Source organism: Anoplophora glabripennis, unplaced genomic scaffold (assembly GCF_000390285.2).
Source record: "Anoplophora glabripennis isolate ALB-LARVAE unplaced genomic scaffold, Agla_2.0 scaffold155, whole genome shotgun sequence".
Lineage (NCBI taxonomy): Eukaryota > Metazoa > Arthropoda > Insecta > Coleoptera > Cerambycidae > Anoplophora > Anoplophora glabripennis.
In genome coordinates, this window is record NW_019416721.1 from 68378 (window position 1) to 84167 (window position 15790).

Below are 15790 nucleotides of genomic sequence, written 5' to 3' on the forward strand. Positions count from 1 at the left end.
TATGCGTTCCGAAAATGATGGCAACAATGCTACAAGGGTTGTTATTAACGGAAAGGAAGTTAAATGTGATAAAACAAAAAACAAAATGTCTATTACTATAAATGTAAATGTTAATGTTAATAAGTAAATAAATTAAATTTAATTTATTATAGGTTTATAATTTTTTTATTATTCCACTAGTGGATAAAGTATCACTTTAGATAGATGTGGATAAAAGTCCGATTATAAGGTGATTGTGGATAAAATATAAAAAAAATATAATTTCTTATATCCTATCTTACAATTAGACAGTTTGTTGTATTTCACAACAAATATTTCTCTTTGTTGACAATTACATTTGTACAAACAAATTATTTATTTGGCTTGTATGATAATTAAGTACCATCACTATGTATTTTAAGATTAGTTGATAAATGTTCTGATAAATGTTTTGATAATAAATGGTTTATGCAGAATTATTTGAGTTTTGGATTTTATACAAATTCTAACAGCCAATCAGCATAGAATCTTTTGTACATATAGGTACCTACTTACTGTACTTGCATATTTTTAGATCTGAAAGAAACCTCATTTATTTTGCAACAGATGTAACTTATTTAAATTAATGTCAATTAAATAATATTGTCGAATAGTAATCAAAATGAGGTTTTATTATACTGTTATAAATCAAAGATATTAAATCATTACTTTACTTTGTCCTTAAATTATACTTACATTGAAAATTAGCGTGACGTAAAAATAAATGTATGTACAAATATTTTTTATATAGTTTATTATAGATACACTTATTTTAATTGACGATGTTAAAGGTAATCTATAAATAATGAAATAATGTCAATTATTTATAACTTATATGGGTGCAAATTTGATAGGACAGATGTAGTACCTGAAATATACGAGTGTTTTTCCAATTGAAATTGCGTGCACTAGCGTTCTTTTCGATTGAACTTACAAAAATAGCAATTTTTATAAAATTTCTGAACTGGAAAAAAAACACTGGTGCACACATAATTTGTTGGATAACACTAGTGCATTCAGTGCACAGGTCTTTTCTGCAACTCAATTTGTGTATAGTGTTCTTACTAAGGAAAACTGCAAACATACCAACAGTTTTTGTAAAATGTTTATAAATACCCGTTTAGCTGTAAAAATGCTAGTGCACACTTGTGTAATTTGCTAGCATTAGTGTGCTAGTGCTCTCTTTAACTAAACGTGTGAAAATATCATAGGATTTTATATAATTTACACGAAAGACTATTTACCAAAAAATAGCATTTAATGGGATAGGTACTATTAATGCAATTTTAATTGGACAGCTGTAGTACAAATAATGCACGAGTGTTTTTCCAACTGAAACTGCGTGCACTAGTGTTCTTTTCAACTAAACATGTAAAAATACACATAATTTTTATAAAATATTCACAAAAACCCATTTAACTGAAACAAAAAACACTAGTGCACACAAAATTGGTTGGATAGCACTAGTGCATTCGGTGCACAGGTCTTTTCTGCAACTCAATATGTGTTTTAGTGTTCTTTTTAACTAAAGATGCAAAAATATCAACAATTTTTGTAAAATGTTTACAAATACCCGTTTAGTTAAAAACACTAGTACACAGTTGTGTAATTAGATAGTGAGCTAGTGCTCAGTGTAACTGAACTTGCAAAAATACCAATGACCCTTGTAAAATTTGCGTGATTAGCTGAAAAGAGCACTAGTGCACAAATAAGTGCACACTAGTGTTCAGCTGCTGCTAATGCATGAAGAGCGTGGATTTTCTCTGACTAGACTTACTACTAATACTCTTTTCAACTAAATGTGAATCAAGTTTTAAAGATTCCTATGCCCATAAGCTAAAAAACACTAGTGCGCACATATTAAGTTAGACAGCACTAGTGGATACACATGCTAACTAGAATTAGACTAGTTGTATTATTACTCATTTTAACCAAACGGGCTAAATGATTGTAAAATTTGCTCATATATTTGGTTATTTATAAAAACGCTAGTGTACACATATTTACTTAGATAACACTAGTGTTTACAGTGCACAGGTCTTCCTCTAACTAGACTTACACATATTAGTTATTTTTTCAATTAAATGATCAAAACTATTAATAGACTTTGTAAAATTTAGATAAATTCCTTTTTAGCTGAAAGAAACACTAGTGTACACGTATTTTAGGTAGCACGAGTGGTTTTTTCAATTGAAGTTACGTGTACTAGTGCTTTTTCCAGCTAAACTTGTACAAATATCACTGATGATTGTAAAATTTGGATGAATGTTCATTTAATTGAAAAGACCACTAATGCACGAAATTTACGCTCATACAAGTTTAGTTAAAAAAAGAACAGTAGTGCATTCAATTTTGAATTATTGAGATAACTGGAAAACCGTCTTTGCTTTAATGTAAACCTTTCCCTGCATCATTTTCTCCCAGCAACACCTCAACCCTGGCATTGACAAACTACCATGCTATTTTAAAAACTTAAAAATTTGATTTCTGATGCAATCCGAGATATGAAGAAGATAAGATATGATTTGCAGATTTCTGGATTATAATCGAAAAATATTTGATGATAATTACAAATAAGAAGACGCAAACTGTAAGGTTTACAAAATATGATAAATGTTATCTCTTTGTGGCAACGAGAATTAAATATAAGTGCTTGTCTTCTGGTTCATTATCTTCAGTATGTAATTTGAACTGTGACAGAGAAGTATATCTACTATTGTTAGTAAACCAGTATTGCCTAATTTTTGATTGTAGTTGTTTGATAAGGGGGTTTATTTAAGTTTTTTTAACAAATTAGTGATTCGGAAATATTGATAAGTTGGTGATTGATAAGTTTATCTGAATAAAACCATATTAACGCTTATCTATCTGCGTTGGAAGGAATTTCAGGTAATTTGTATATTTTATTTTTAGATGTTTATTGGCTGAGGGAAATATGTTTTAACCATAAGTAGAAATTGATTAACTCTAACAAAATATCTGCATTGAATAGGCTTCAGAAAGATTTTCCTATCATAAAAAAAAAACATTGTGCTGAAAAAACCTCCTTGTAATTAAAAATTGTAATCCACGGAGATTTTTGGCTTTTTGGCTTTCAAATATCACTAGAAATGAAAATTATTCAAATTATTTATACAAAAAATTTATACAAAAGTACAAAAATTCGACCAATGTTTAAACAAGCGCCAGAACTCTCCTAATTAACGGATTCGAATTTTTCAAAAAGCGTTTGAAAGCTTGAGAGCCATTCGATATGTGATTATATTTTCAAGTATCTAAGGGCCTTGGTCTTTGCTGTGCAAAATTTTGAAAATTTACAATTTTTTTTTCAAAATCTGGATTGCAACATTATTATGCAAAATCTATCGAACCGATTTTGATGAAATTTGGTGTGATGATTCTACATAACATGAAGTTTTCTTGAGCCAAGTATAAAGGTCCTATACCCAATTTAAAGACCCTAAAAAAAAATCCCTAAAAAGTAATGTTTTTTAACCCCATTTTTGGCGATTTTTTCGATTTTTTACAATAATGATCGTGATTCATTCGATTTGTAACTAGACATATTTTGTAAAAAAATTAATTACAAACATTTTTTTCCTCTTCCATTTTCGCCTAAAATCAACTCTTGAGAAGATACATAATTAAATAGGAAAAAAATGACATTTTTCGATTTTTTTTAACATATTATGCCGCCAAAAGTCCCAAAAGCCCACTTTTTTTTATGCGCATAGAAAAATTATAATTTCTAGTGATATTTGAAAGCCAAAAAGCTAAAAATTGCGTGGATATACGATTCACCCAAATATGGACTTTTTGAAACAGATAGCGTCTGGACTATAAGGTTTTTGAATCATCTTAAAATACAAGAGACAATTCAAGGTGGTTTGAGTCATATTTAATTATTAACTAAACGAGGTTATAGTATTTTTAAAAAGATTGCTTCACGTCATATCACTTAAATCTATTTGATGATAAACATTTTTAACAATTCATGTGAATCTGTTGTTGATCTCAACTCGATAACAAGTAATAAACAAATAATAGGAATAAAAATAGCAATGCCATAAATAAACGGAAAGTCTAGGCCCTATAACAATTAATAAATCAACCAACAGAAATCACAGGAAATAGTTTTCAAGTTCGTAGCTCGGCTGTTAGGGGGCGTAATTTACATACTAAAACATAGATTTAAATTTTTCTCAGAAATGTTTCCTATTCAGGTTTTTTTTGTTTATTTTACTATAAGGGATGGTTTTTAAGGGTTGCAACTTTGTAATGAGTCGTAAGCTTTCTAATGAATAACAAAATAAATGCAATACATTGTGAATGCATCAAAAGAATATTTTAAACTGTTAAAAACCTTTTTTTCTATTTTTTTGGCCATGGAAAAGAAAAAAAAAATAGAAAAAGCACACATCTAGACAATATAACTGTTGAAGTGGGGGGTCAGATGAGTTTGTATGCAAATATTCAGGAAAATCCATGCTATCTGAAAAAATTGGGAGCTTTTACCTTATTTTTGCCTTCAGTGACTGGACTTCCTATAAAGCATGGATTTTCTTCTGACCATGTGTGTTTATTATGATAATTAATTCTTTTTTCAAACATTTTTTTAGATTACACCGGACATGAATAAATGTTTTTTATGTAAAGTAAGATGAAAAATTATTTATTATTAAATATAAACGTATTTTAATAATTTTATCTAGATGGGCCTCCTAGATAATAATCTAGAAATAATGCACATCACCGTTAGCGTCAAATTAAAACGAGGCACTTCTAAATATAAAAATAAAAAACCTTTTCCAGGAGAATGTGATAAGTGTTAATAAATATTTTTTCTTACTTTATTCAATTTTCGAACTTATACGTATATAGAAAACGGTGGTAGTTGTAACTTTTAATAATACCCATAGACCAGTGCTTAAGCCTTCAAAAATGGTAAAAAGTGAAAAAAAATTATAGTAGGATGAAACCCTTTGGAAAAGGAAGAGAATATAACAGAAATGAAAAAAATAATAATTTACGGGCGATCTTAGGTCGGGAAGGGGAAGGGGGTGAGTTTTTAGGGGTAAAAAACGGTTTATCTTGATTTCCGGAAAAACTATAAGTCTTATGAAAAAAAGTTAAATGGCAAAGTTGTAGGTAATAAAAAGATCTACAACTTTTGTATTTACACTTTTTTCACATAACCTCAAAATTTATGTGAAAAATTCAAATAACCAAGTTTTTGGTTTTTTATTTTTATCTTTTACAAACAAATTTTTTTTTCACGAAATTTGGTGAAAACTTACCTATTTATGTCCCAAACACGCTGTAATTTTTTTGATTTGAAATATTTATTTTTTCACCTTATTTTTACTTAATATCGAAAAAGCACCCTAATTTTCAATCGAAAATTCTCACGTCAAAATATCTGCTTTTTTAAAAACGTCGGTGGGCTTTTTCTTCGTTGAAATCTCTACTTTCTGATGGTGTAAAAAAATATATACATTACTATGGTAAGTTTTCTCAGGAAATGCAAAGAAACGAACTAGAATCCGAAAATTTTTTTCTAATCATTATGTACAATTTTGAGCTATTTATTAAAATTTACACTTTAATTACTCGAAAAACGTAAGATTCCATGTTACATTGATAAACAAAAAAATTACAAGTCGAAATATACTATTATAATTAACAACCAAATAAGTTAATAAAGTTAATATTTAATAAGACATCTACAATATTTTGAGAAAGTTGTAGAATCTTCTTTCGTTTCTTTGCATTTCCTGAGAAAACTTACCATAGTAATGTATATTTTTTTTTACACCATCAGAAAGTAGAGATATCAACGAAGAAAAAGCCCACCGACGTTTTTAAAAAAGCAGATATTTTGACGTGAGAATTTTCGATTGAAAATTAGGGTGCTTTTTCGATATTAAGTAAAAATAAGGTGAAAAAATAAATATTTCAAATCAAAAAAATTACAGCGTGTTTGGGACATAAATAGGTAAGTTTTCACCAAATTTCGTGAAAAAAAAATTTGTTTGTAAAAGATAAAAATAAAAAACCAAAAACTTGGTTATTTGAATTTTTCACATAAATTTTGAGGTTATGTGAAAAAAGTGTAAATACAAAAGTTGTAGATCTTTTTATTAACTACAACGTTGTCATTTAACTTTTTACCATAAGACTTGTAGTTTTTCTGGAAATCAAGGGAAACCGTTTTTTACCCTTAAAAGCTCACCCCCTACCCCTTCCCGACCTCAGATGGCTCGTAAATTATGTTTCCTTTCATTTCTGTTATATTCCCTCTCTTTTCCAATGGGTTTCATTCTACTATAATTTTTTTTTTTGGTTTAAAAAATTATCGACCCTGGTCTACCATTCGTAATCAATTACAAAAAATCTTTTGTCCAAATAGATTACAATTATTGAAAAATTATATAAATATTCTCCGGCAGCTCGACCATGTCCTTCTATTCTGGGTCCCTGTTGCTGGACTTGCTAGCCCTTTTGACTGCGGTGATAGCAGTGGGCTATGCATACATTTCATGGTCCTACCAGTATTGGAAGAAGAGGAACATACCCTATCTTGAACCTGTAGTGCCTTGGGGTAACTTTCAATCCCCATTTAGTATAAATAAGCCTCTTGGAGAACAAATGGTCGATTTATACAGGCAAGCAAAATCTAAAGGTGAGTACAAATTTAAGTCAAGGCAGGAATTTATCGTCATCATTAAAACTCGGTGCATTTCCTTCAAGTAAAATCACCTTTCATAGAAGATGTAAGCGTCAAACATTTTGTTGTGGATTTTAATTTTGCGATCTATTTCAGGATGGAAATATTTTGGTATCTATTCTATAACTCGTGGCAACTTGGTAGTAATGGATCTGGATCTGGTAAAACAAGTGATGACAAAGGATTTCCATAACTTTGTGGAAAGGGGGCTTTACACTAACGAAAAAGACGATCCTATGAGTAAGTTTTTCTATAGTTCAAGGTGTGAGAAATTGTGCAAGGGAGCAGATAGTGTCTACTAATCAAAGTAGAGAATATTTCCTAATGAAGGCATCTTTAAAATGCTCGTTTTGAGGATGATTTTTGACTGACTCTATTGTTTGGCGAAAACACCTCTTTGCTCGACCGTTTAAAAATACTTTTTAGGTGGCCACCTCTTTGCTATCGGTGGCGTAAAATGGAGGAATCTGAGGACCAAACTGTCGCCGACATTCACCTCTGGCAAGTTAAAGAGCATGTTTAGCACTCTAGTGGACTGTGGTCTGGTTCTAGAAAAGTATGTTGAAGGTCACATCGACAACGAGCAAGAAGCCGACATAAAGGAAATTTTAGGTGAGATATTACTGATCTATGCTGCTGTAATGAAAATATATTTGCATGTACAGGGTGTTCAGTTTCTCCTGGCCAGGTCTCAACTTAATATTTTTTTAATGGAAACCTATATTTTTTATGGCATTATCGAATTCTACGTGAAAAATTAACGGGACTTTGTGTTATGATCCCTATTAAAATATTGATAGTTTTCGGGTTAATCGACTTTTAATTTTTTTTTCTTATGTTTTGTCACTTCTAGTAATTGACATAATTATGATCGTATAACATCTAGAAATTATTTTTTTTCAGGAACTGTAGAGTGCAGATGGCTCTTTCAGTAAACGTATCAAAAGTTGACCTGCGATATACAGAGGGCGAAAAAAATCGTGCCAAACCTGATAATTTAAAATTTGAAAAATCTCGACTTTTTGAAATAGAATACCCTGTATTTTATGATTTCATTAGATGCCTCTCTGTAGACCCTACAAATTTTTAATAGCTTTCCCTATACCTAAGTTGCGTAGTTTTTGCAAAAATAACATTTTTATGTAAAATACCGGATATGCGCCCTTTCCTTTGTCGGGAAAAATATTGTAGGGTATTTATTTTTATTAAATTTATTGGTGGTCTAGCTACATTATTTAAAATAAAAATTAATAACTGAAAAATTTAGATATTTGAGTTCAATAAATAAGTCCGTATGGAAAGTCACCATTTATTTGTAAATAAAATCAAAAAACCACAAAATCGCTACAAGTGATTAAGAATTAGCAAAATATGGGAAATGTTTGCTAGCAGCACGTATTTACAAAGCAAATAATCCAAATTTACAGATTCCCACTGTTTTGAAAATGTAAAGGAAAGGTTTGAATGAACAGCAAATGCGAATTATGAGAAAACTGCCAGGAGACATGAAAGTAACAACGATAATATTTAGTTTAAAGTTGTGGCGTCTGCTGTTGAAAATCCAAATATTAGTGCCAGGAAATTAGTAGTAACCTTGGAGTTTTCAAAAGCTTGACAAATAAAATATCGAAGAAGAAGTTTCATCCGTATCATATTGAAAATCAAGCACTGTTACCGTAGTTAGAAAAGTTATTAGTGAAATTGGAGATTAAAAAATTTGGATGAATAGAATTTTTAAAAAAGAATACCCCTAGTCGCAAGCTAACTTAAAATAAATGTTCAAACTGTCCACCGTTGTTTTCTCCACAAAGCATTAATCTACGATGAAAATGAATGTGGACATTTATTAACATTTGAGGTGTTATAGTTAGAAACTCGTTTTGAATCTTTTATTTTAAGCCTTGAATATCCGTTGGTGGTACTTCGTATACTCGCTCCTTGATATAACCCCACAAGAAAAAGTCCAGACTATTTAAGTCAGGCGAACGTGCGGGCCAAGTAACTGGACCACCACGACCTAACCACTGGTTTGAATACACGTGATTTAGGTATTCTCTAACCTGAAAGATAAATACGTAATAGGAAAAGTATAATAACAATAAAATAATCACATTACAGCCAAAGTGGAATGTGGAGGGGCACCGTCACGCTGAAACCATTGTTGAACCAAATAATCAGCGGGCATATGTACCTGAAGAGGGGGAAGTTCATTTTGAAAGAAATGCAAATATGGCATTTAAATTGCCTTAAAAAAAGTACGGTCCAACAATATGTTCTCCACAAATTCCAGCCTACACGTTCACTTTGAAAGGATGCTGATTATCTATTTCCCTCAATAATCTGGGATTATTGTCAGCGTAGTGGTGAAAGTTGTGACGATTGGGTAAGCATGTGTTTGAAGATGTGAATTCGTCAGTAAGTTTGGATTTTGTTGAATTTTATCCAGTGCCCAGTGGCAAAATTGCGGGCGGTTTAGGTGGTCTTAAGGTAACAGTGCTTGATGTTTTTCAATATGATATGGATGAAACTTATACTTCTTCAATATCTTATTTGTCAAGCTTTTGGAAACTCCAAGGTTATTACTTATTTTCCTGACAATAATATTTGGATTTTCAACAGCAGACGCCACAACATTAAATTGAATATTATTATTGTTACTTTCATGTCTCCTGGTAGTTTTCTCATAATTTGCAATTGCTGTTCTTTCAAACCTTTGCTTCACGTTTTCAAAACAGTCAGCACGTGGAAATCTGTAAATCTGGATTATTTGCTTTGTAAATACGTGCTGCTAGCAAACAATTTCCATGAGCTTCTCCTAAGGCATACAACATTTTCACTAATTCTTCCTTTGAATAGTTCATTGTATGCACGTTTAGTAAGTACTTTATCTGAACTAGCACGTGAATGTTCAATAGAAGATGAAATGACATGTAAACTGATTGTCACAAATTTATTTTATTGCCTGACAGGCGCTCACTGCGTTTTTCCCGACAAAGGAACGGGCGCAAATCCGGTATTTTACATAAAAATGTTTTTTTTTTTTGCAAAAACTACGCGACTTAGGTATAGGGAAAGCTATTAAAAAATTGTAGGGTCTGCAGAAAGGCATCTAATGAAATCATAAAACACAGGGTGTTGAAATTTTTTAAAAAGGCGAGATTTTTCAAATTTTAAATTGTCAGGTTTGGCATGATTTTTTTTGCCCCTGTATATCGCAGGTCAACTTTTGATACGTTTTTTGAAAGAGCCATCTTCACTCTACAGTTCCTAAAAAAAAAAAAATTCCTAGCTGTCATACAATCATAATTATGTCAACTACTAGAAGAAGAAACATAAGAAAAAAATTAAAAGTCGATTATCTAGAAAAGTATCAATATTTTAATAGGGGCCATAACACAAAGTTCCGCTAGTTTTTCACGTAGAATTCGATAATGCCATACAAAATATAGGTTTCCATTTAAAAAAATTAAGTTGATACCTGCCTAGGAAAAACTGAACATGCAAATATATTTTCATTTTGTGCAGCTCGGGAAAGTTGGCAACTCTGTTGAAAAAAATTAAGTTATATATTTTATTAACCTAGATATTGGACTTACGCGCACTATTCTCCGCGGTCGAAATTATAGAGAGTGACTCAGACATAATATAAAAACACTATTACCATAATGCGTATAAAATATAAAATGATTTTTATACGGTTCAATATTATTTATCTTTGTGCCGCTCGCTACGCACATCGACATAATCTATACTCGTCTATAGACTCAGTTACACTGAACGTCGATCTATATTCTATCTCTGTCTTTTGCACTTGGTAGGGAATAGGGAAATGCTTTTTTAATGGGTGTAAACGGACTTGATTTACCCGTCCTGAGAAACGTCATAGCATAAGCGTAGACGAGAGATCTATTTCCACGGCTATAATGAATTTATAAATTAAAAAAATACAACTGGGACGTTTTAAAATGCTGTAATAATTAAAATGGATCAAAGTGCCGGTTATAGCAAACCGTAAAAAATATTAGATGTTATGTTTTATTATATTTTTTCAATATTTTCTATATCTTGTTGCCTTTTACGCAGACACGCCAATGGATTTTCGTTCCCGGCACGCTTCATCCCCCTTACTAGTCCAAAAGCTAGCGATGAGTCACTCTCTATATTTTCGACCGCGGAGTATAGGTGGACACGGTGTAGTCACGATATACCACTTGGTAACACACATATCTTTTACTTGTTGAAATCATGTCTTATCTATCGCGTTAATTTTGTTCAGTACTGTGGTTACAAATCTGATATATTTAGTCAAACATCAGACGTGCCTCAGGGTTCAATACTTGACCCACTGTTTTTTGTTCCTTTCATGAAAGATATGAATTATTGCAACATACACGTTTTACCATGATTAGAATCTCTGAGTGACCTGACTGAAAGTATAACTGTAATTTTATTTTATTGTTAGTTATGGATGAATATTTATTCATCCTTTAATTGAGTTTACCGTTCACTGGAAAAATTAAATTAATTAAATACTTTTTTGTTTGGCTAACAATAAAGAACATGAGTGTTGTTGGTTATGTGTCAAATTTGACAGATGGGTCAACGTTTCAGGCAAATTTTCGACCGACATCATCGGCTCCTGCGCCTTTGGCTTGGAATGTAACAGCTTCAAGGATGTAAATTCGCCCTTCAGGGAACACGGCAGGAGACTTTTCAAGAGAAGTACCCGCCAAATTGTCGCATTAACGTTTGCCAATAGTTTTCCAAACATAGCCAGAAAGCTCGGAATAATCACATTTCCAAGAGAAGTTACTAGTTTCTTCAGGAAGGTGGTTGAAGAGACCATTGCTTACAGACAGAAAAACAATATCTACAGGAACGACTTCTTGCAGCTACTCATCGGTATCATGGAGAATAAGATAGCTGAGGAGGAAGGGAACAAAGGTAACAACGGTACTATGACTTTTTTCCGTCCAAAATCGCAAAACTGGGTAAAAAAACAATTATGAATTGTCAAAATATTTTAGGTGATGGGCGAACTTTGACCATGGACGAAGCTGCTGCTCAGTGTTTCGTCTTCTTTATAGCCGGCTTTGAGACCAGTTCCACCACCATGACTTTCGCTCTCTACGAGTTGGCTCAGCATCAGGACATCCAAGACAGAGTCAGAGAAGAAATCAAGACGGTTCTAGCCAAACACGACAACAAGATGACTTACGACTCCTTGAGCGAACTGAAGTATCTGAAGCAAGTCATTGACGGTTAGTACATTTCGCTGTCGCAATCGATTTGTTACCACAATTTCCAAAACCCGCTGAATAAATATTCGCCATTCTATCGTAGTCAAACTGGATAGGTTTGTTCGAGATTCCAGACTTTGGGGCGTGTCAATCTCTAAATCTTGTTCTGAAGCTGTAGTTGTGGTGTTTACAAGTGTAGTCTGTCGTTCGCAAAAAATTGTCCAGTTTGTATGAGAACAACCTAAAATAAAACATTATTGTATTCTCGGTCTGTAAGATACACTAAAAAGCATTTTTATTTTGTAGAAACTCTAAGGCTCTATTCACCAGTTCCATTCCTAACTAGAGTGTCTGCCGAAGACTATAAGATTCCCGGCGAAGATGTAGTCATAGAAAAAGGCACCAAAGTCTTCATACCCATTCAGGCTATACATAAAGACGAAGAAAACTACGAAAATCCACTTGTTTTCGACCCCGAGAGATTCAGCGAAGAGAACAAAGTAGGAAGACACCCTTACGCCCACATACCATTTGGTGAAGGTCCTAGAATTTGCATAGGTAAGATCTGTTTTACATTAATCGTTAAAATAGTCAAGGAAATCGACAAAATGTTTAATATAACATATGCGAGGGAGATAAGTTCTGTCTTAAGTGGTTAGGTTTTGAATACATTTCGCACCGAACTGTTTTGGACAAAATAGGGCAAATAATCGACTGTTAAATGTACGAAACCTATTTTCTTAACGCTCTGTGTGCGTAATTCAAGCGCCACAAATAATTACCTATACTACAGATTCATTAAAACAGATTCAGTTAATTCTAAATATGCGCCAGATAACTTTTAGGTTATCCAGCGCATATTTAGTGTAATGGATAACCTTTTGCTTCTCTAGCGCATATTTACCGATCTGTTGTGACCGAGTGACACCCGGGAAAACCGATGGGATCTGGTTGCTTATGACCAAAATAGAATCATCAGGGCATCAAAGGGACAATAATCAATTTACGCTGTCAAAGTGCATAATACAAGTTAGAATTACCTTCACGTGAGGTATGAGCAGAATGAAATATGTGCCCTTTTTGAGGTATCTTCAAAAACGAACTACAAAAACACCATTCATAGGCAGACGCAATAAAATACCTATGGTTTTCGCTCTCTAAGCACTATAAAAGCACAAGATATATTCTCTTTTCTTTTTCTAGGAGAAAGATTCGGCGTGATGCAGACTAAGGTGGGACTAACAAGCATCCTAAGAAAATTCAGGGTTACTTTGAACAAGAAGACTAGAGTCCCCATAAAACTGTCTACAAAGTCTTTTATCCCTACGGCGGAAGATGGCATTTGGATTAACTTTGAAAAGTTGTGAAGAAAAAATGAAATACTTTCGTTTTATATTCGGATTATTATTCTTGTTAATTGTTACACATAGGCATTGTTTAGTCTACCTAGGTACATAGTTTACGGTAAAATCCTGCTGTTGTAATTATAAGTATGTAGGAAATACCAGAACAGATACAGTATGTTAAAAATAAGTAACATTAAAAGGACTATTTGCGTATTATTTTATGATTATTATTATATTATCAGATCTTGATTTGAAGTTTTTGTTACTCTGCTCTTTTTGGCTTGACTAATCAAATTAATCACAACTAGTGCTGTCATCAGGCCTAGACTTATTTGTTTCGTAGTAAGGTAGTGTAGTGTTTTTTTTTCGTCACATTGTAGTCTGTGTAGTGGTGACGTCATTGGTATATTTTTTTAAATGGGTTTGTATAATTTTTTTTTTCCACGGTCGGGAATAGAAATCAGTTTCTATGACATCAAAATTAAAACAGAAGTAGTCGATTATTCCCAAGGGAGTATAATGCTCCCAAGGGAGTTTACATTATGGAGAACGTTTTTCATGCAAAAAAAAGATAACATTGAAATTATTTATTGACATTTAAATTAAATGTTACATTTGCACAATTTTCAAAATTAATATTAGAAGGAATATTACTTTCGCTTACATTTACAGTTTTTGTGATTGCGCTAGTAGTGGTACCTACTAAAACCTGATTAGCAATTTTGGTCTTATTTTCAATGGAGTTCTCGACATAACCCTCAGCGACTGTCGTTGATTTCCAACCAGCATGACGCTTTATTGTCGTGATATCCACACCAGCATCTGCCAGTAATGTCGCTGAAGATCTTCGTAAGCAGTGACCAGTATAACATGCAGCATCAGGTAATTTTAAATACGAAGCTACTACACTCGGAATTTTTCCCATGGTATTCTTGCCAACTGGCTGCGAACTACATTTTCCTGCTTTGTAGTACAAAAAAAGGCGCTTATGCTTGACGTGGGGAGGACGAAGGGACAGGTATTTTCGAAACAATTCAAGCATATTTCCCACATCGGTAACCACAAAGGTTCGTGGAATCTTTGTCTTAGTGTTTGGAATTTTTACAATCAAGGAAGAGCCTACATCCTCAATATCATCTACAGTTAAATTGACTAGTTCATCAGTTCGACAAGCTCCGGCAATCCCCAGAATTAATCCAACCTATAAAAAATCAAAATACTTAATAATTGAAATACCTAACAACAAAAGTAATCTTACCTTAATCATTAAGAATTCTTTGTCATCTGCACTTGATAGAAAACGGTCGATTTCACCCTTTGTCAATATTTTCGATTTTTTCGCTTGATATCCGTCACCGGTTCTTTTCAAAAATGCGATCAGCTTGGGGAATTTGCTTATATCTATGTTGTCGTAAATTATCAAGCATGACTTAACCATAGAATATTGCGCCCATAATGTGGAAGACTTGTAATTCTTTGCATTTTCACTGAAGTATGCCAACAAAACATTCTCGCTGTATACTTGAACATTTTTCTCGGCGCACCACTTTTTGAACCGATTGTAGGCTATATCGTATAAAGATCTTGACTTCGTAGGCAGCAAATTGCTTATTGCAATATTTGCAGCCTCCACAATCTCTTCCGACTCACAATTATTCATTGTGCACTAAACAAACTTTAAACTAAACCAAACTAGCACCTTAATTTGACAATTCTTTTTGTTTGTTTATTTTGTAGTTATGACAATAACTCAACGACTACTAAATAAATGCTCAAATCCGAATACAATAATTCTGGTGCTACTTACTTCATAATGACAAAATATGTGTTTTTAAGTTAATGAGACCGTGGAAAAAATAGTATATACCATTCGGGAGAGATGCTATTTTGTCCTCGGTGCATTGTAAATTGCACCTCTGCCAAAATAACGTATTTCTCTCCCTTATAGTATAATGTACTATTATGCCTTGATAGATTTTTTATCCTCTTTCTAATCATATAAAATTTGTATGCCTTTGCATAACGGAATTTTTGAGAAAAAACGAGAAATCTTTCAGCCTTTGACTTTAGTTTACGGTGCTCGCTTTTTAAATCATGTCAAATAGAAGGCGCTAGAAAAATAATTTTGCATACTTAGTAAAATTATCGACGAATATTGGAAAACTTCGGGAGAAAATTCAGTTGAACACATGTGCTGTTCCAAGTAATATTGCGTGCACTCCTTTTAACTGAACATGGAAAAAGTGCCAATGGTTCTTGAAATGTTACACAAATTTTCGTTTAACTGTAAAAAAACGTTATTACATACATGATTAACTAGATAGCACTAGTGGTTGTTTTCTTCAACTTTTATGTGTACTTATTTTTAACTAAAGATGCAAAATTATAAGCAATTTTTGCAAAATGTTTACCCGTTTAGTCGTAAAACACTAGTGCACACATGCATAGTTAGATAACAG

At 32.5% G+C, this 15790-nt stretch overlaps 1 protein-coding gene across 1 annotated transcript; it reads left to right on the plus strand.

Annotated features, from left to right (window-relative positions):
- Positions 1-2676: 2676 nt before the first annotated feature.
- Positions 2677-13581, plus strand: LOC108915400 (probable cytochrome P450 6a14). The gene is made up of 8 exons (XM_018721423.2): positions 2677-2907; positions 6468-6700; positions 6842-6985; positions 7172-7357; positions 11357-11689; positions 11773-12006; positions 12292-12543; positions 13189-13581. Exons 2-8 carry the CDS (start codon positions 6475-6477, stop codon positions 13350-13352), a joined length of 1539 nt encoding a protein of 512 aa, XP_018576939.1. The 5' UTR covers positions 2677-2907; positions 6468-6474; the 3' UTR covers positions 13353-13581.
- The last annotated feature ends 2209 nt before the right edge of the window (positions 13582-15790 follow it).

Bases quoted from the DNA above. Each gene is read 5' to 3' on its own strand.
- LOC108915400 (XM_018721423.2), top strand. From the start codon at position 6,475: ATGTCCTTCTATTCTGGGTCCCTGTTGCTGGACTTGCTAGCCCTTTTG. The intron at 6,701-6,841 runs GTGAGTACAAAT...GATCTATTTCAG, and splicing joins CAGGCAAGCAAAATCTAAAG to GATGGAAATATTTTGGTATC. The intron at 11,690-11,772 runs GTAACAACGGTA...AAAATATTTTAG, and splicing joins TGAGGAGGAAGGGAACAAAG to GTGATGGGCGAACTTTGACC.